General features: G+C 41.8%; 1 protein-coding gene across 1 annotated transcript in view; it reads left to right on the top strand.

The window, feature by feature from the left end:
• Positions 1–709: 709 nt before the first annotated feature.
• The window catches only part of CHN2 (chimerin 2), a gene marked incomplete at its 5' end in the record, with an annotated part of 164,462 nt that continues 143,525 nt past the window's right edge, over positions 710–21,646 (top strand). The window contains one exon of the mRNA XM_080338965.1: positions 710–834. Coding sequence (XP_080195091.1) covers positions 786–834 — 49 coding nt within the window. The remainder of the gene's footprint in view (positions 835–21,646) is intronic.

The raw sequence follows: 21,646 nt of genomic DNA, 5'->3' as shown, positions 1-21,646 counted from the left end.
GGTCTCCGGCGGCCCCGGGGGGGCGAGCGCAGGCAAGGCTAGGAGGTGGCGGGGCGCCGCGCCCGCGGGAGCGCAGCCGAGCGCGGAGCCCACACTGCGGCACCGCCGAGGGGGGAGCCGAGCCGAGGCGCTCAACAGGCGCTGCCGCCCCGGCGGGCCAGGCGGGACGGGCGCCGGCACATGGCAGGAGCCGCGCTCGCCGCCAGCCCCGTGCCAGGCGGCGGCGGCCGGAAAGGAGCTTGGCCGTCGCTCGGCGGGGCTGCCGCTCCGCCGGGGCTCGCCCGCCCGGGACCCACCCTGCCCGCTCAGCCGGGGCCGGCAGCCCGGCCGGCAGCGCCGCCGCTTCCTTTGTGTGCGTGAGGGGAGCTGCGGCGGCGGGTCTCCCCGGCGGGCTGTCAGCGCTGCCCGCGAGGAGGCGGGGAAGGGAAGGGACGGCCAGGGAAGGGAAGGGAGGAGGCGAGGGAAGGCGCTGGCAGGGCGGCTCTCCCGTTCCCGTCACAAGGTAAGCCCTGCTCCCCAAGCGGAGAGAGGGCACTGGAAGCGCCGCGGGGCCTTTTACCTGACCTGCCGAGCGGCTTCGCCCAGCCTCGGAGAGCGGCTGCAGCGCCTCGGCGGGGGCACGGCCGCCTCCCGCTCCCCGGCGGCGCGGGGAGCCCAGCGCGGGCTGCAGCGGCGGCTCGGCGCGGCGCGGCCCCGGCACTTTGCGATGGGCTGGCGGCAGCGGCGGCTGGACAGCAGCGGGGGTCGACGCGGGGCTCGCAGCTAAGGGGCGAGGCGGAGGGACCATGGCCACATCCAGTAACTCCAGTTTGTCCGGCTCGTCGGTTTCCTCCGGTAAGTTTCTCCGGCGAACGCCGCATTTCTCCCCTCCCTCCATTTTAGCAGGGAGCTACCTGTCTGCGGAGCGCCTCGCCGTCCCGCCCGCCCCGAGCGCTCCCGGCCCCGCCGGCAGCCGCCGCGGTGGCTCCCGAGCCCCGCGCGGGCTCTTCCCCGGGGGGGCGGCGATGCCCCTGCCCGCGGCCGGTTGTCCCTGAAGTGGCGCCGACGGGGGAAGCGGGACGGGGGAGGCGCAGCGGGGTGCGGCTCGCCTCCCCGCCGTGCCTTTGTGTGGGGCGGGGGAAGCCCCGAGCCCGGCTACCTCGCCGGTGGAGCTGCATCCTTCCCGACTCGGGAAGGGGCACGCCCGCGACCCCCTGCGCTTCTACGGCTGGCGCGTTAACGGGAGCTCCCGCCTCGGGGTTTGTGTGGTCCGGGGTGCTCAGAGACCACGTCGCCCTGCCGACGGGCGTCCTCTGCCGTGGTCCCCGCAGGGCAGGAGCGGCCCCGCATCGCATCTCGGCGCAGGGTGCTGCGCGGGTGTGCCGCGCCGGCCGGAGACTGCCAAACGTGCCCCTCGGTGGGCGTCGTGGCACCCCGGGCGTTTTGAGTACTTCTACAGTACTAGGAACGATTAAACTCCCGATCTGGATAAAAGAAAAATGCTCCAGGTGAAGAACAGCCCCAGGGTTTCTGCCGCGGGGGCTGTGCGCGGTGTGAGGAGTTTGTGTGTGCGTTGAGTTTTGCGGTGCTGGGGTGGAAGGTGCTTCCTCGTGACGGGGAGGGCTCCCTGCCTGCAGGAAGCCAGAAAAGTTACGGTGCATTTGTGAACGAGGCAGCCTGAAATTGAAAGCAGCGTTACAGTAGTGTCACCGCCGGCTTCTTAGCTCACTGGGCAGTTTATTTTAATGTTGAAGTTACGAGAAATTGGCAGAGAGTTGTTACTCTGGCATGTTATTGGGGTGAAGGGATAAATAGGGTGAACAACTTCAGGGTTCAAGGGACTTATGACCCAGTGTTTTATTTGAGGTGCCAGACTGAGAATTTGTAAGAGTACTTCTTAAACATAGCAATATGTGCTGTGAAAAGCAGATAAGCTACTTCAACTGTGAATACAACTGTAGAAAAATATAAGTAAATTTAAAAGGCGATGAGCACCTATGGATTTTTTTTGTGTGTGTGTGTGTAACCTAAGTTGTTCTATCCCTGCTCCAGAATGCAAGTTACAGCCAGATCCAAAGAAAGAGCTAGGTACTTTAAATAAATATTTATCCCAACTCTTCTAATAAAAAAATGCGAACAATATGAGCTCTGATTGCCTTAACTATAAAGCACCTGGAAGAAGTAAGCATGAGAAATTGTGCCTTGTGTTTGTGTTCACAATGCAGAAGTCGCAAGACCAAAATGAAAACAAGCAAGAACCAACCTAGCTCAATAGGTTGTTAGTTAAGGTACTCTTTTGGGCAGTGTGATATTTATTTTATGGATCATTTGTATAATTTTACATCTAAATTTTGTGATAAAACCAGAAACAACTGTAAGAGCCTAGACTAGAACCTGCAACTTTCCTCTTTGGTGCTCTAAGCATGAAGCCGCAGAAGCACGTATGTCCCTGTGTGCGGAGCTTCCTTGCCCCACAAATCTCAACGTCTTGCTTCCATGCTGTTCCGGCTTGTGAGATACACACCTTTGAATCCCCAGTGGCTTTACTGATTTGAGGCTCCAGGATCTGTCTGCTGAACTGACAGATGTGTCTCCCTTGAAGTCTTAGTTCAAATGCCTGAACTGCAGGGAAGAGTGGGACTTCAGGCACATCCTTGGTCGGAGCAGTTGGTGTCAGCTAACTCCAGGTTGGTCCCAGCTTAGCAGGTGAATCTAGCACCAAACTTAACATCTAACCAAGGAACTGAGCTCTGGGCTTTAGATGCACATACTTAAAAGTCAGGGGCTTTGGCATTTTACAGTACCCTGCTTTATTTGAAGCCCTTAGCTCCAGCCTACAGCAGTTTGTGGTTTATCTTTTGTTTTGTATTTTTGCAAGGATGAGCACAGCTGAGCCTTGGCCCATGCTTGGGGCTCTTAGATGCCACAGTAGTGCAACTAATAAATATTGTCAAGTATCTCATAAAATAACTGAGTGCCCTTGGCTTTCATAACTTACAACCTTGGAGTGTTTTTTAGTTTGTTCCAGTGCATTCAGTTTGTATTTCTTCTATGCACAATACCAATCAGAAGTGAAATTTGCTGCAGCATGATAAAGTTTCCAGTATTAGCAGAAACACCATATCTGACTGTGTGCAGCTGTATTTTGGCTGTCTGTGGTTTCAGTTCTCAGAACTCAGCAAGTCTTAGAGCATATTGTTTACACAATCTAACCAAACAGTCTTGCTTTTAAATTTAATTTGGTAGAATTTGTATGTGTGTTTCACTTAACAATATGAATACTTCCAAATAGCATAATTACTTCTGTTCCATAGAAGAGGGAAGGTTATAGTATCACAATACATTTTACTGATGGAAAAAGGAAGTAAGGTTTGTGTGTTTGATAGCAGAATACCACGTTGCAGGACTCAGCTCTGCCATTGACTTGATGCTTGGCCTTGATGAAGCTGTGTAATGTCTTGCTAGATCTTTCGAACATCTTTAAGAGCAGTTTACTGTTTTTCCATCTCATAGGGAACTTCTAAAGCCAAATTAAAGCGTTGTGTTTGTAATGCTTTTAGATCTTGGAATAATCTAGGAACAATTGCCATATTTGCAAATGCATTTTTAGCTTCAGCAAAACATGTCTTTTAGTTGTGTGGTTTGTTTTTTTTTTAAATATGCTTATATACAAACATTCTGAGAAGATATAAAACTGTTCATCTTGAGACGATCTAAATAATTCCAGTTTGAGATGACTGTCAGGGTTTGCTATTATTTTGAAGTAACATCAGAAGATCTGCCTCACTTCTGTGCTTAAATTAGTGTCTATAACATCCAAATATGTGGTTAGGTTTGAGCACTGGGAGATGATACTGCAGAAATTACAGGTGACTTGTTTAAGAACTTCTGGGGGTAATAGCTGACCTGCATATGCATGAGTACAAGTTGGACTGGTTGAAAGCCAGATTCTGGTGTATCTGAACACAAAGTGGTGCTGAGCACCTCCAGCTTTTGTTCTCATTGAGATTTTGTTTAGCCTCTATTGCCTGTATGGGAAGGCAAGGGTTAGCTACAAGGAGTAAAAAGTGGATAATAGTGGAAATTAGAGTTTCAGTGTCAGATGGGAATTCTCATTCACTTTTTTAAAGGGGTGATTTCTTCTATCTTTTACCCACCTTTCTTAAAATACGGATGTTTCTCCTTCCTTAGACAGTGTCCATTTCTACTCTTCTTTTGTAAAATCATGTATTCATTATACAGGTGAGCACATGTGTGTTGTAGGAACAAAATAGACACATTAGGCCCAGGGGCAGAAGATGTCTGCCCGTGAATGCCGATTGCTGAAGCCTGAGAATTTGTTACTGCAAGTGACCATTTGCAGTGTAGCATTTCTGTTTTGATTCTTGCCAATTCATGTCAATGAGAAAAAATGTTGAACAGTTCAAATATATTTATTGTGAGGAAGCTGCTCGAGAACTTTGTGATGTAGATACTCTGCCTGCCCATTTATGTTTCTGCAAAAGTGCAAGTGGGATTATAGTCTTCACTTGAATTTGTGCCTACATTAAAGATCAGAATTTGGTTCTGTGCTGGGGCTGTCATTTATGGAAGGGTTGTTAGCTATAGCATTTGTAGAAATGGGGAGCTAACACGCATGCAGAGCTATAACTTAAGCTATAAAGTAATAGTAAAGCAAGTATTTGTACTCAGAAATCAGTTGCTCCTTTGCTTTCACAGCTAGAAAACCTGTCCCTCCTTCAGAGCTTGTGTCTGTGGTCTGTGTACTTGTCTCAACAGCCACTGTGAGGCTGCTAATTATAGGTTCAATAATTTGAGGTACTTGTCATGGGCCCCATCTACCAGGAGCCTCTGAAGGATTTTACTTTCAGTAAGCTAGCGCTCACTGGTGACAAATCTAGAGAGAGCTGTGGGTATTTGTATTGTATTTCTTCATATATAGCTCTCTGCTTTTGGTGGCACAACTTAAGCTGTGCTTTGACCACTAGCAGTTGTGTTTGCAGGTGGCCAGGGAGGAGGGGGCGTACTGTGCTGAAGGAAGAAGGTCGGCCTGATAAGCTGTTAAGTAGTATTCCGTGGAACTTGGGTAAATCTGCACAGCATATAAAGTGCTGAAATTATCATTACTACCACTGGGAATTTGACTTGACTTTCCTGTAATCTCTTCTATAGCACATGCTGAGGTGATCTATTAGCTGTACTCCTTGTAAACCCCTAAATTTTGTTGTTCTCCCCAGCTGAAGTGCACAAGCGGCATCTTTTCTTTCTCTCATGTCCTCTAAAGAGGACTGTACATGTTTATATACTTTAATGCTGCTTTCTCCTTAAAATAGCATGTTCCTTTGCCACTCCCCATCTGACTACTGAACCTTATTCTCACTCATTCTGGTTTTTCTTTTTTTAAACTTTGTTGTTGTTGAAACTTTTCAGCTTTTCTCCTGGCAAACAATTTACCTCTCCCACTTCGTCACCAGCTGCCTCCAGTTTCCTCCACCCAGTAGCCAAATACTGATTGTACATGACCGACGAACTTGAGGCTCTGCTTGCTGGAATGTAAATATGAGCCTGAGTGAAGAGACCTTTGTGGCTGTGCCTGCTCTGCTTGCCCAAGGAGCAGAAAATCCAGCAAGTTTCCCAGCTAGGCTCCATGCAGCAGCTTTCTGAGGTGACATCTCTGCCTTTGCACAGTTGTGCCATCCAAAGCTGGGGTGAAGTGACTGTAAATCCCAGCTGCTTTCAAGGCTTTGAGCTCTACTTGAGAAGTCTTCTGCCAGATAACCCCCCTGTAATGAGGGGTTAGGTTAGATAGCTCAGGCTGTCTGTCAGGTGAGGGTCCACACAGAAGGTAAATGCAAGCACAAGTCTGCAAAATGATAGTGTGTAATCAGGCTTTCTCCTTCAGCAGGGCTCTGACTGTGACAAAACCTTTCCCTGAGCCTGAGCCTAACCTGCAAGAGTGGTGACAGTGGGAGAGTTTGGCTTGAAGACCCAAGGGAAATGTGTAAATGTGTGTGCTGGTGTACCCAGAATTTTGTATTTTCTACGTGCTGCAAAGATAAATTTGCAGGTGTTAGGCTGAATGGATAGGTCTGCACCTTTCTGCTTCCAGTTTGAATTGATGCTTCTTCACGTGCTGTGTGCTTTTCAAATAAATACCTGTTGTTAGACCAGGTGAAGGAGTTGAAACACCTAGGTGAGCTTTCTGCCACAGGTCAGGGTGTTTTTACTTTTCCCCTATGTCTGCTGCACTAGTAAAAGATACTGCTGCTCCCCACAAACTCCCTGCTTTTGTGAACTTGGACACCTGTGTAGAAGAAGAACGCTGTAAATTCTTTTAAAATAGCCAATTATTGATTTTTTTAAAAATTGAAAATGAAAAACTGTTTTTCTGTCCTGAAGCTCAGGGGAAAAGTGCTTTAAGCATCATTTAAGCAGTGATCCTCATTTAATTGATAATGAAGTTTATGGTTCATAAACTAATTCTTGTAATAAATTGAAATGCACTATTTTTTAAATAAACAAACAGAGATATGTTGTTTAAAGGCAGCATATTTCTCAACTACATGTTTTCACACATACTGCGTGTTTCAAGAAGGATGAAAAACTGCTTACTGAGGGAAGAAGAAAAATCTTTGATGGTTCCAGTAACTTAACAAGGTCAAAATAAAATATTAAAGGCTCATGACTCTCTGGGGGTCATGAAGGTGCTATGATGTGAAATAGGCAGATATATTGTAAAAATGAAAGTCAACATAGTCTGATTTTAATTAAGATGCAAGCAAATGAGAAGAAATGAAATTGCTATTGTACACAGATTCAGAGAGATTCTAATTGGGAAAAAGATTAGTAAATGAAAAGAGATGTTTATTCTCAATGATGTAATAGAAATAGTGTTGTGAAAATGGCACATGAAAGCTATTTAAATAATGCTGTCATTATGCTGATAAGGTGCTACTTTTGATTTTTACAAGGGCAATGAGAGTTCCTTTTATTTCTTTTCCTCATGCCAAGCTTCTGCTGGCCAGGGTGTTCTTGCCCTAAATTACAGCTGTAGTCTTTTGTATTTGGTGATTATAAAGAACTCACCATTCTTATTAAAAAATAATAAAAATTCAAAGGGGAAGAATGCCAAAGTACCCCATTCTGATACAGTGATTGATTCAACAGTTAGTTACTGAATGTGTGGGCTGTGATTACTGAGAAGAAAATAGCCTGGAAAGTGGTACAATGAATATCTGCCTCACAATTTAGCTTATATTGGGACTCTGCAAAACAAAAGTCTTATTATTCTTACGGAACTACTTGTCTCTAAGACATATGTAGAGGATCAGACCAACAGTCTTACATGCTGGCGTGGTGATGACCTTTTTGGATACCAGTTCAATGGATGAGTTCTTGCCTTCTGTTTGGTGATTCTACGGAGGCTTGGATATGCCAAATGCTGAGGGATTATAGGCAGGAATGTTTTACATTAGTGAGTATTATACTCTTGTATGTCCATGCCCACAATGTTTTATGTGTTTTGGATGATAATAGTTTGGTTATTATGGTGCATAAGTAAGCTTTAAACGTGGTGGTTTTGAGAAATAAATGTATTGGGTTTTTTTTAAAAAAAAACCCTTGCTTTGTTTATTTACATACCTTTGGCTAAAGGACAACAAGTGGCTGGATTTGCAACATGAGTGCTGGCAGAAGGTGTTCCCATGCTGGGGAGCCAGTCTGTTGTCACTTGTTCTTCTCCTCTAGAAAAGGAGGAGTTACTTAGGAGATTAAATATTTGGATAACAGTGCATTAAGGAATGGCACATTAATATTGTATGAAAAAGCTTTTGTTGCAGGGAAATGTAGCAGAATTTATACAAGAAGCTATAAATCTGTAATTCTGTGTATATCACATTCTTTACAGGTGTAGTCGCCATTCATCTAAGAATTATGTAGAGTACCTGGTGTAAACGTGTAGTTTTAACTGCTATGAATAATGACCCATTCTTACTGTCTTTTTCTGACCTTTGATTATGAGAATGTAAATTTGAATTTTACATTTGGAGGTGATTATTACAAACTATGAATCATGCGCAGTTCAGCACTAACAGTTTCATCACCTTGTTATACTCAACAGTAACCCAAATCCTGGAGCTGGAAAGTGAGTGTATTCTTGGCAGGAGGAAACTGATGTTGCAGTAGCGTCCTTGTAACATTAGTGTGCTTTAAAGTTTGCCGATGAACATGGGCTGGTGCATTTGGTGAGGAAAGAAGAGGTTAAAGGGTTTTTAAAATTCAGAAGAATGTGCTGGTGTCGCTCACCTTGCTTCTGGTAGTATTGATCAAGGTCATCACAAAATAATTAGTTCAGTAAATAAGACATCTGTTCCGAGGATATCTTTATCAGGCAGTCCAATTCCCCAGAGACGAGGTGTCTCCAGCACGGTATTATTACTGACAGCATAGAAAGTACTAGGTGGGCCCTTTCTGATCATCAGTAAATCACGTGTCACCTGCTGTGACCTGTGTGTCAAGTCACATTTCTCAATTTCTTTTTACAAGCTTGTCATGTAGCTGTTCCTCTCTTTCCTTCTCACCTTCTTGTCGACTGCTTAAACATTGCTCATAGCTTTTAAAAGGCAAGATATTCTGAAGTGCATGTGTGGTGTTATGCTTTTTGTTTCATCAGTGCAAAAAGCTGAATGTTAGAAGAGATGGAGACCTCAGTTCATAAATGGGGTTCAGCTTCTTGAGCAGATGTTTAATTGCTAGAAATCTGTCTGATCTTGATGGACCAACTGGTTAAATGTTTAGCTTTGTGTTATGGCAAGGAAGAACAATAGTAAGCACGCATAACGTATAGGCATCCTGGCACAGCCAGGGTGAAGGCAGGCAGAAGTTCCCAGGAGAAGATGATTTTTCTGCTTCCACAATGCGCAGCGTGCTGTATTTAAAAGCAAAAGAAGTCCCACAGCATTAACTCTGCTGTCCGAAGACATGGAGTATATGTTGTAACAGTCTTCTATGGCATGAAGCTGCTCTGATAATGCCTTAATTCCCCAATAAAATAGATCAGAGTGCCCCAAAGGAAAGCGGAGAGGATGGAGGACATCATGAGAGACCCAGACAGATCCTCTGTTTTCAGCTTTTCCAAGGCTGTGGTTGCAGTGGTTATTATTGTTATTTTGTTTGGTTTGGTTGGTTTGGTTTTGGGGTTTTGTTCGTGTTTGTTTTGGTTTGTTTGTTTGTTTTTTGTGGGGTTGAACACTACTTTTGTGTGCATGTAGCCCTGTACTGTTTCTGCTTATTGTTACAGTGCTGTGGCCCCACAGTGCTAGTGACCTGTATCCTATCCCAGTTAGTTCAGGGTTAGGTACTTCCTAGCACAAAGTCATGTATAAACTGTGGGCCTCTTTGGCATGGAAAATTAGGGGTGCTAGTGGCTGATGTGGGCTTTTAGCAAGTTTAGATAACTTTACAGGAGAAAAGAGCCATCAACTGCTTTTAAACACAACAGTATCACCTCTGTCTAAAGTCCCTGAGCTATAGGCAGGCTGGGCAACTGGTGAAATATATAGGCTATGTGCCTGCTATATCCTTTTACGCTTCTATAGGTATCCACTGATTGTCACTGTGGGAGATAATACCTATGTGACCTGTTGTTGCTGTTCCTATTTATATCTAGCCAGGAGAGATACTGCTGATTCAGCATGCTGTGACTTCTAGGTCCTGTTTTCTACAGACAAGAGCCCTAAAAGAGAGGAAAAATTTGGAGTGGGTTTGAAATATGGGATATCGACATTCTGTGTTGCAGGTTAAGAACAAAACCAAACCCCGCACTTGCGTTGCAAGGAGACCCGATAGGGAAATCTTAATTGTATGCTGTATAGAACAGTATATAGATTTGTCTCAAAACCTCTTTCTTCCTTTGATTGGAAATCTTTTTCCTTCTTCTCCTTTGCTTTATGAACATATGACCCTGCTGGATTTATGATCCAGCTACAGCTGGATCACATTTCATTCTTTTTTATTCCAATATTAAGGCTAGCAATTAATAAACTTTTAAGAGCTAGAGCAGAGTTTTTCATATAAGGTTCCTCAAAGTTCCAAGATTTAGGGCTTTACAAAAAAAATCCGAATGTTGCAATCAAATTTCTGTAGTGCACAGAAGTATCATAAAGCTGAATTAATTATTTGTAGAAGATTTTGGTTTTTAAACGAAAAACCCTTTATGAGCTAGTACAAGGTACTAAGTCCTGACCCTTCAAGCTGCTTGGTAGCTTTTGTTCCTACTGCATTGAGGTAGTAAATCAACAGCTTGCAGGACTGGGTGATTGCTTATCTGAGTATTTTTATGCTCTTTCCATTAAATCAGCATCTGCTGTTCTGATGGGGCAAATTATTGCAGGCTACATAGTAAACCTCCCCTCCTCCAAGTACTCGTGCATAATATATTTAATATTCAGTGCATTTACATCATATATATATAGAACATGTCAATTCATTGGTGATGAATTTCCAAGGATTATGTACAAGACTTAAATTATACATAATTTGTATAAATACCTGCTTCTTGAGAGAGCGTACTCTCCATAACTCCTGATCTCCTGCCAGGCAAGCCAAGATGATGGACAGCTTTTAGCATCATGCTGTGATAGCTCTCTATTTGTTTTATTTTGCGATTTGAAGCATGTAGTTAGATTTTTTGTGTGTGTGTTAATGAACTTATTTAATGAAAGATTATTGAACCCTTTGATGTCTTAACAAAAATGGAATGACAAATTTCAATTCTAAGTTTCCTCATGCTCATTTGTGTCTAACATGTTGGTTTATGTTGGAAATTTTGCTTCAGTTTAGAGAATAACAGTAAATAATCACTTAAATAGGACTGGCTGTCATGGATAAAACTTCAGAGCTCCTGAGTGATCTGGGAGAGAAATTAAAGCTATGGAAATCATGACTGACAGGCATGTTTTTTTTCTGTTCTTCCATTGTGACACTAAAACAACATTAAATTGGTAAACCATTGAGAAATAAAATGGATGAACTGGAGGACAGAGGTAAGTAGATATCAGATTAGTGAGAATTCACGAAATTATGTAGACAAGAAAAAGAGATGTTTTTTCCTTAGGTTGCATAGACAGGATCCTGAACTTTTACAAAGCGGGTTGCTTTATCAGTTCGTATTTTGACTTTTATGGAACCCTTCAAGAGCTGCATTTCTATCAGCACAGCACCTGGAGTGACCACTGTGGTGGCTTTCCATATTGCAGTTTTGAGTGGTTTCTCCTGCAATCTGAAAAAGTCTCATGAACACAAAAGGAAGAGGTTTTCTGGGCATGCTGTTTGGTATTGCACATTGCTAAACAGTTGTTTTATTTCCTTTCAGAAGTGATGAGTTAGTTCATTCAATAAGCTCCAAGAAAGAAAGAGCAAGAAATTCTCCTACCAAATCCATGAAATTGCATTGTACCATTGATTTTAAAAATAAACCTGAAAAAATGAAGTTTCAGTGCGAAGCTGAAGAGTTAAATGTATTATTTTTAATTATTAATGTAACAGTAAATCTTTATGCACTGGCAACTTGAGAAATCAACACACATTGTGATTTCTTCTAGAACTACAAAATTTGGAAGATGTGTACAGGCCATACACGAGCTTGTTTGCACATAAAAGTTATTTTTAAAAAAGTCTTAAGAGCTATAGTGAAAAAAATGTTCAGGCATGGAAATATTATGGAACAGTTATTCTGGAACAGCTGTTCCTGAACACCATTCAGTTAAGTTAAAGTAATGTAGATCATTGTCTTGAAAGGTGTAGAACTATAGCATTATACTCATTTGTCAAGTAATGCTAAGCTGCTTTGTTTTCTGTTTCCTTTCTGTTTGATGTATTCTGGAAAGCTCATTGCTCCCTTTTTTCAGAGACATAATGCATTCTTGACTTCAGAAACTTGAACCTGAACCTGCCATTTCTGAGAGTTTTTTCTTCTTTAGTTTGGTGTTGTTTAGCACAGGAACAGATCACATCATGATTAAAATCTAAAAGGATAAAACAACATGAAGATAAAGGTGATTCATTTCAGAGTAAAACTTTGCTAAGCAGAACAGGTCATTATTAGTTGGAAGCATTCATATCATGCACTTAAGAGGTGCAGTCAGAATTGGAGGTCTACTTGGCTGAATGCTGTTGAACAAGATATAATTACTGCTGTTTCATTTATGCTGACATATATTTATATAGAGATTGCATGAAAAGGCCGAAGGGAGGTTGGTAGCTGTATAAATATAGAATAAATGACTTGAAGTATGCTGGAAGCATGAGGGTAGTGGGTGTAAACCACAGTCAAAATGCTGAAGAATTGCTACACATGTATGGAAATGTATGTGGATGTTTAAGAAAACAACAGGAAAGAGAATGTTTAGGAAAATAGCAGGAATTTGCCTCCTTCCCCCATGAGCCGTTTCTTCTTTAATTCTCTTAACTAAGAAGGAGGAGGCACATTGTCTTCAAAGAATTTCTGCAGAAGGCTTTGGCTCATGGAAGCCTTTTCTCTCTTGTATTTGTTTCAGATCCTTTGATCTCTTTTGGTTTGATGAGTACGTGTCATCACTTGGTATTGCAATTGCTTCTTCTTGCTCAGATATGACAGTAATAAATATATTCACTGAAGAGTGTAATTTAAAATTTACATTATTCACAGTTATTGGCAAGTACTGTAGCCTAAATGGTGAAAATGAGGGGGAGTCTGGTTCAAGTTGATATTTTTTTTCAAATAATTGATCCGTCTTATCAATATGCATAATAAGCTTATCAAAACAGACTTCTCAAAAATTAAAGAAGCAAAAACTCAATATAAAATGATTGTAAGCGTAATTGAGTAGTGTAATTTACTTTGACTTTACAGGAAAAGGCTTTCAGCTTCACCTCTTAAGCAGCTTTAGAAAAGTGCACGCTGACTCCTGGCAGTAGCGTATTGATTGCAAGCATCCAGAGTGTCTAGAAAACATAAGAGTACGCAAATTTGTCTGAAAGGAATGTGTTTTATAGAAATAACCCCCGTCACTGTCTAGGGTTTGTCAGAAGTGCATTAGCTTCAGAAATGCTGGATATACTATAATATATAACAAAGAGCTTAATAATAGCAGGATTTTCTAAAAAATATGGGGTTTTTTTTCATTTTTCTGTAAATACTTAACGAATCTTCACAGCACTTAACTAATCTCAGAGGAAATTAGGCAGAGAAATGGAACTACTAAGGTATTACCAAAAAACTCAAAATGGAGTAAAACTAGATTTTCTAGAAAACATTCTCAATTCATTAGAAAATGAATTGAGGTGTCCCCTTGGACGTCACTTGGAGCTTTGGCCTGTATAAGGGACATATTTAGGACTTTTTTCCCCCTTAGTATAGTTTACCTTATTTTTTGTTTTATATAATACTGTGTCAAAAATTCATCTTTTACAATTTTGGTTCTCATTAAAAAAATAAATTTAGGACATGCTTTGTCTCAGTAAAATTTAGATTGATTTGGTTTTGTCTTTCCCTTCTTTCTCTTATGTACTCCCTCCCTCCAAACATAAAGCTTTACTAGGCTTAGGCTTGGGATTAGGTAGACTTAATGCTTAAACCAGTTAAGTAACTGCAAGTAACATTGATGATGTGAACAGTGTTAACCTGGATTTCTGTTCTGACAGTTACTTAGTCTGATACTGACTTTGCCCATGCTTGATGATCAGACTATTCCCTAGTAAACATTTCAGAACAGATTTATTCACTGTTACGTGCTTGAAGAAGTTGATGCTGTTCATTTCTGGGGCTGTTCAGCACCATTTGGAATAGCAGCTGCTGAGGTAACAATTTGGATGTATCCCCTACCACCCTTGAAAGGAGAAACATCGTGGGCGCACAGAACCTTTCCCAGTATCAACGACATGCAAGCCTGAAAGCATTTGCATATTTTATTTTAACAGATTTTTTTTCCCACCATGAATATATTTATCTTTTTTGCAGATACTGAGTCTGACTGTGTGATGTCAAGCAGGAATGACTTCAGGATTTTTTGTGTATCTAAGGCTCCCATAAGCGCATGAGCAGGGCCATTTTCTCTCTGATTACATGCCAGGTTGTGACAAACTTAAAGAAATACGATCTTATGGGTAAGACTTGGTGGTCAGCTTGGTTTACTGCACCCTGTGATTTATGCAATGGGAGATGCCAACTCTCAGTTGAGGGAGCTCTAAGAAAGAATAAGAAACTTGCCTTCAGGCCTGGACCAGCTTTTTGAAATACTGAGAAAAAAAGAGTTTTGAAGTGAGTTTATTGCTTGAAACCAAACCAAATTTGGGCCCAGTCTAGCTTCATCTCATTCCCACTGCTCCTCCCAAAACAGCCAAACCTCCACCCCTGCCCTGTAAACACACCAATCTTTATAATCTGTGATCCTAAGGAACCAAATCTTGGGGAAATTCAGCCGAGTTGCACCGTTGGAGAGTCTTGCTTCACGTTTTCAATGAGAAGTTCTAGGACTAGCTGACCTGTCAGAGCAGTGTGAAGTTCCCATCACTGCAAATGGGAATCAAAGCAGACGTGCTACTAAATGTCTGAATATGCGTTATTACTGTTTGGTTTATATCATCAGGGATAATTTTTCTTTGGACAGCCTTTGTAAGAGGAAATTATAATGGTAGAAGTACGAGGAGACCACCTCCAACCTTAGCATCACTTCCTCAAAATGCCTCACTCATGCTGGTCCTTGCTTTCCCTGCCTTTAGAAATAGTAGAATAAATGCAGCAGAAGGTAGGTGAGCTGAAAACGTATGAAGGGGGACAAACAATATTCCTGTAAGATGACTTTGTGGCCATTATATTTTCCTTGTTCTCAGTCATGTTGAAAGATATTTGCCCATGCTGGACAGTTGGCTAAACACAGTGCCCAGAGCAATAGGTAAAGTCTCTTTGCGTAGGAAGAGCTGTGCAGTGTTGGCTACAGGCTCAGCTACAGCCCTGTGTCATCTTCTCACCTGCAGCCACCAGCAAATGCTAAGGAGAGGGTGTAAGAATAGGATGAACATGCAGAGCAAACTTCTGCAGATATTCTGTCAGCATCCAGAAATCTGTGGTTTGGGAACTTCTTGAAACAAAGAGCTGGATTCTTAAGTTTAATAGGTTTACTTTATTCTTATATTTTATTTCATGAATTTGGTTTGTTGTTCTGTGGACCCATTGGAACATTCTGTCTCAAAGATCTCTGCAGTTTGAATGTGTTATGCAAAAAGATACCTTTTTCACTTGCTTTTGAACTTGTCATCAGCTAGTTTCATTTCATACACCTGACCTCTTATTGGAAGAAACAGTGAAAATTCATTTTTTATAATGTGTGAAATCTTAAATGGCGTAGAGTCATTTATCATAGCGCCACAGTCAACTCTTTTTCCAATCTGAAGAGTCACAGAGTGCTTGGCCAGTCCTTGTATGGGATAGCCTACATATCTTTGGTCATCCACATTGTCTTCTATTACTCTTTTCTAGTGCTGGTGTAATCTTATAAAAATGGACCAGAAATGAAAACAGTCATCAAGGGATGGATGCATCTTTTATTTATTGCAGTCAAATTGGGATGTTCTCATTTTGTTCTCTGTTCCTTAATATTTGCTTTTCTTTTTCATTCGTATTTTCAAGCTTTTATGAGAGCTGTGTTGACTCACCTAATGTAACATATTGTCATGTGTCTGCTAGTGTTGTTCTTCTTAATAGTTTCTACCAATTTGCCCAGTACATACATCAGAGTACTTGCATTTTTTTGGCTTTCCCATGGGGCCCTTTATAAAATTGGCATGATGTTAGCCATTTTGCAGTCCTCTGATACTGAAGCAGTTTTAAAAGAAAGAGTCATACTGCTGTTTCGTCCGTGAGTTCCTTAAGAACGCTTTTGTAAGTATCATCTGATCTGTACAAACTGTTATTGTTCATATCTTCATTCTCTTTATTCATGCTCTGACAGGGGGATTGGACTAGATGATCTTTTGAGGTCCCTTCCGATCCCTAACATTCTGTGATTCTGTGAAACGGATGATTCAGCCAGCCCTCATAAAGAAATTTTCTGATGTGGCAGCTTCTCACAGCTCTGGGTTCTCTATAGACAGAGCTCAAAATACTTGTTTATTTTCTGCTCTAAGTGCTGCTTTTATCCCTTGATCATCTATTGGCCAGACTGGCAGGTTTTGCATTCAGACGTGAACAATGGGTGGTTGTTAATTCTTATGTTTTCTGCTAGTCATTTCTCAGGCTGTCTTTTGACTTGCCCTATTGTGGTTTGAGTTTGCTTTAGATTTTTTTTTTTTTAAGTATTTTTATTTTCCCATTTAACCTGCAATAGCTCATGGGTCTTCTTTTTTTCCTTCATTTGGACACAACTCTAGTTTTCAGAAGGATGTTTTCTTGCTTATGATAACCTCTCATACCCTGCTGTTGAGCTACACTGTCTTCCTTTTCCACTTTCTCAAATATTTTTGCTATGTGGCATGTATTTGCTCTCAGCCACCTGTGTGGTATCTCTGTTTACCATACTGCCTGGGAAGGTTTAACTCTCTTAGCTTCCCCATTTAGCTAGCTTCCTTTTAGCAAGATTTAATGTATCCTCAAGGGTGACTTAAAAATCAGATTTCCAAGGTTTTATCAGTCCTGTCAAGATTTCCTAGTATGTGTATCAACACTACCTACAGTTACAAACCCATTAAAAATGTCCAAACTGTAAAAACTATGTGTGAATGTGTAAGCATGTGTGTCTGCTCATCGTAGATAGGGAACAGATAATCATACTTGACAGGAAGGATAATGCTAGATGTAGAATCTAGGCAGTCGAAGCTGGTTTTTGTTTGTTTTCATCAGGCTTTAAACTAGCAAAAACTGTCCCTTCAGATGTAACGCTGCTGTCTCCAGCACCTGTGGCTGCTTGAGGACCAGCCAAGCTACTCTTGCACCCAAGGAGCCTGGGAAGTGAGGGCTACTGAGGTTTGGAATTTGGATTGAGATGGTTTAGCAAGACAACTCGTACAATTAGACTTATTTTCTGGAGCCAAAGTAGGCAACATTTATTCCTGGAAAAATCTGGAGTGCTCCCCTAAAATTACATGACTTTGTCAGAGCTGACTGGTAGATCCAGCCAAGAGGTCAATAAGCATTAATGAAGGGCCTTATTAAGTGTGGACTGATGTGGTCTAAACAAGCTTAGTAAAGTCCTGTCACTTGGCTGTGGTATTGTTTTTAATGAAAATGCTTTTTAGAGAGTCAGGAAACCTGAGGGTAATTGGATTTCATCATAAGACATCAGTGACACTGCTGCTCAAAGGAAAGAAAAACTGAGCAGGATTAGTCATTTTAAATATTGTAATAGAATAAGGTAAAACAATTTCAGAAAAGATGAAACAGAGAGTAGGCATTCTTTCTTTAAACTGGAAGATGCATTTTGATTAAATTTAATAGTAGAGTCAGTATACATATAAATGTATTCAAAAGCTGTCACATTACTCAGCCATTAATCATGATCTGACCTGTTCCAGGCAAGAAACACACACTCTGTGAACTTTTTTCTTTAAACTTCAACCATGAGCTCTCTTTATGATCATATAATATTTTGCACACTGTCTTTCTGAACGTTTTTCTGTGTTTCTGAATTTTGCAACATTGAGCTTTATCTGAAAGCAGCTTTATTCTTAAAGCTTGTAAGAGAACAGTTCAGCTGCATGAGTAAGATGCAGAGACTGAACAGCCTGGAAATGCCCCCTCCAAGAAGCACCTCTGCTTGGCGGGTCACACCTTGATTTCTGTTTGCCCATGACATGAACATCTTACAGAGCATGTGCCAAAGTCCTTGTTTGATTTCTAATTGTTTATTTATAGTTTATTAATATTTTTTTGTATGATTTCAAGATGCGTGGCTCTATGTTATTTCATAGAATCATAAAATAGTTTGGGTTGGAAGGGACTGTTAAAGCTCATCTAGTCCAACCCCTGCAAGGAGCAGGGACATCTTCAACTAGATCAGGTTGCTCAGAGCCCCCTCCAGCCTGGCCTTGAATGTCTCCAGGGATGAGGCATCTACCATCTCTCTGGGCAACCTGGGCCAGTGTTTCACCACCCTCATTGTAAAAATTTCTTCCACATGTCTAGCCTGAATCTCCCCTCCTTTAGTTTAAAACCATTGCCCCTTGTCCTATCACAACAGGTCCTGCTAAAAAATCTGTCCCCATCTTTCTTACAGGCCTCTTTTAAGTACTGAAAGGCCACACTAAGGTCTTCCCAGAGCCTTCTCTTCCCCAGGCTGAACAACCCCATCTCACAGCCTGTCCTCACAGCAGAGGTGTTCCAGCCCTCTGATCATTTCTGTGGCCTCCTCTGGCCCCTCTCCAACAGGTCCATGTCTTTCCTGTACTGCCAGCTCCAGAGCTGGATGCAGGACTCCAGGTGGAGTCTCACCAGAGCAGAGGGACAGAATCACCCCCAACAACCTGCTAGCCAATTGAGCAAGGAAAAGCTTATACTGAGATATACTCCTGTTAATGGCCAGGGCGGTCTATTCCAGAAGCAGCAGAAGCAACACCCCGGAGACTCTCATCCAACTGAGATGATGTATTACAGAATCACAGAATGGTTAGGGTTGGACGAGACCTCTGGAGATCATCTAGTCCAACTCACCTGCTAAAGCAGGGCATCTCCCTGGTGATTATATTCCTCCTGGGTGCATCTGCCCTGCTCTGTGTGTCTCCCCACTGCCTTAGCATGCCCAGCACCCTTGCTCACCATTTCCACTTCGCTCATAGTAACCCCCAGCACTAGAGAAGATGTGTAGGAAAACAGAGGGAGGGTTTATTAAGCCTGATTTAGAGCAGAGTCTCAGGGTGAAGATTCAGGAGGCAGCTGGAACAGACTGAACAGCTTGATGCTGCCTGAGAGAGGGGGTGTCCCCACCTGCTGCCCGCTCCCCGCTCTTGCAGGGCTCTGGCACTCGTCTCATCCTTCTGTGAGCTGGCAGCCAGCGCTGTATGAGGAACAGGGCAGTAAAAATTGGAAATCTCATTCTAACATTCGCTTAGCAAGGTTCTTTTCCCCTTATCCCAGTGTATATCACCCCAAGTCTAATTTTTTTCTGCTCTTCAGGTATATGGCATGCTGATCACTTCTTACAGCTTTGCTGTTCAGAAGCTTTTCAAAGTGCCTTTCTCTTCAGTTCCTCCTCTTGCCCCCACTTTGTATGTAGCTGTAAAACCTTTCGGTGCCTGTGTCATTCCTTCCATGTAAGAACCGCTATTAATTGCATTGATTGTACATGGATTTTGCTAATTCCGTAGGATCTGAGCCATTCTTACGTTTCAATAGAGCTTCTTTAAATTTTATTTTATTTTTTTAAATTCCACACAGCTGACCCCACTGGGAGCTTTCTGAGGGAAAAACAATTACAATATTCTGTGTTACAAACAGAGCAAAAATGGTGCTAAGGAGAGCCTGTTACTAAGTGATGAGAAGTCATAAAACTCTGAAGTTGAGAGTCTAGGTGCACATTTTCATGGGCTGCTGTCGACATAAATATTAAAATGTAATTGTCAACCACATAATGAAACATTACGTTTCAGAAGATAAAATATAACATACAGTTTGTGCTTACCATATTAGCAAATCTCTGAAACACTGTGTTTTATTAGGTGTGTGAGCTGGAACTCAAGAAAACTATTCAGATCCAATATGTTTGTTAAACAGAGAGGGCAATACCCCTGTAAAGCCAAAGGATTAAAAGAAAAAGGGAAGGACGGAGAAGTGTACTTGTACATGGACATTTTAGAGTCCTGTGTTGCTGTCTACACGAAAAGACTTGCTTTTTTTCTTCTAAGGATACAGTCTTCATTCTATATTTTTTTCCCTGTTCCTTTGAAACAGTGGACGAGAAACAGCGACCTTCTGTGACCTATTCTATTAACTTGGGCTAGTGCCAAGAAAACTTACCTGCCTGGAGAAATCGTTCCAATTTTCAGATTCAATATTTCATACTACCAGCATTATAAAAATATTGTGAATTTCTGTGCAGCTGACAATTTATCTTTCCGATTCAATAAAGCCATTACTAGCAACTGGTTAATTATTAATGCTTGGATTCAAAGTTTCCTGTTTGCTTTGCTTTCTTTTTTTTAAATTAAACTGTCCTCTTGAGCAGCTCCAGATAAATAACATCTACAAGGGAGTATATTTTACCGTGAGAGTTTTTAAACTTCTGCTTTCAAATGCTGAATGAATAACTTCTTTAATATATGAAATATTTTACAACCAAGACTAAGGTAACTGAAAAAGGAGAGAGTTTATCAGAGTAATGTCATTTTAGGAAGCAGATTCCTCTAACTTAAACACATTCTACAAACATTTTATTTAATCTGTCAATAACTTGGTAAGTTTAAATTTTCAGATGCATTATGATCTTAAATGACATGTTAATAAAATAAGGAACAAAAAATATTTATTTACATGAAATGGTTTCATCCCATTGAATCTTGGGAAACAACTCATTATATGTCAAATAGCCATGTAGGGAATTTCAGAGATGACACAGTTGTTAATTTAAACTTTTTGGAAAAATAGGTTGAAAAATAAAGTTTTAAAAATTTTCAATAGGGAATAAATGCTCCTTATACTTAAATCTCTGGAACCTTTTTGATGGAACAGTAGAAATACTTTGGAGAGCAGTAAAAGTGGAATTGGCTCCATGGTTCAGAATATTAGATCCCTGCAAATGCTCAAAAACAGATAATGAGGACAAGTGAGAAATCCAACCAGGAGTGTAAAGAGAGGCTCATTCTTGCAATGAGCTCCATATGGATAGACATTTCTGCCTTTGCAAACATTACTTTTATCAGCAGGTCCCCACATAGTACATGGATCAACTGCGTAGAGCTGATTGCATCATCAAAATGAAGTGACAGTATGTCTCAATTGGTCGGCTAAATGAAGTGTGACATTCTTGATCATGAGGATAAAGCCTGTGATTATTTTGTCTCCATTAGCTGTTTCAATTGTGTGTTTCATCCAGCTGTTCTTACAGGTTTTATTTACTGTCTGGGATAACACAGGCACAGGCTTTGATTTGGGTTGAAATCACTTAGTCCTAACAGCAGTTTCTGCCGAATTTCTGGTGGACAACTTGGGGGATGGGTACTAAAATAAGGAATTCTGTGAGCAGAAGGGCATCTTAACCCTCTTTATCCTGAGTCCTCTAAACGACCCACTGCCATGACACCTGGTCCCAGTTACATCCTATGTGACACCCTGGCTGTAACGCTCCCCATCTGCCTTCCCCTCACACGTGCTCCTATTTTCCCCTCTATTCAACTCCCTGCAGCCCTTCCTGGTTTCTTCCATCTCCTCCCAAATCTGTAAGCTCCCTGTTGCAGTACCCTCTGTATTTTTGGGCTTGGTTGGCCAGAAGCCACCCTTCCCTTTTATTATTCTCTCATTATACATGTACTTACTGGTCAGGAAATGTGTACTTACCCATCAGGGAGCAGAAGGGCTGTCTGTCTGTCTGCAGAATGATGTCCCAAGTGGAGTTCTTCACTATAACACTATCGGTGGTGTCAAAGCTTTTAAGTTCTCCCTGCCTTTTGTGGAGTCTCTGTCCAAGTGTGGAATTTCGTTAAACCT

Source organism: Nesoenas mayeri (assembly GCF_963082525.1).
Source record: "Nesoenas mayeri genome assembly, chromosome: 2".
NCBI classification, from domain to species: domain Eukaryota; kingdom Metazoa; phylum Chordata; class Aves; order Columbiformes; family Columbidae; genus Nesoenas; species Nesoenas mayeri.
This window is presented reverse-complemented; position numbering and strand designations above follow the sequence as displayed.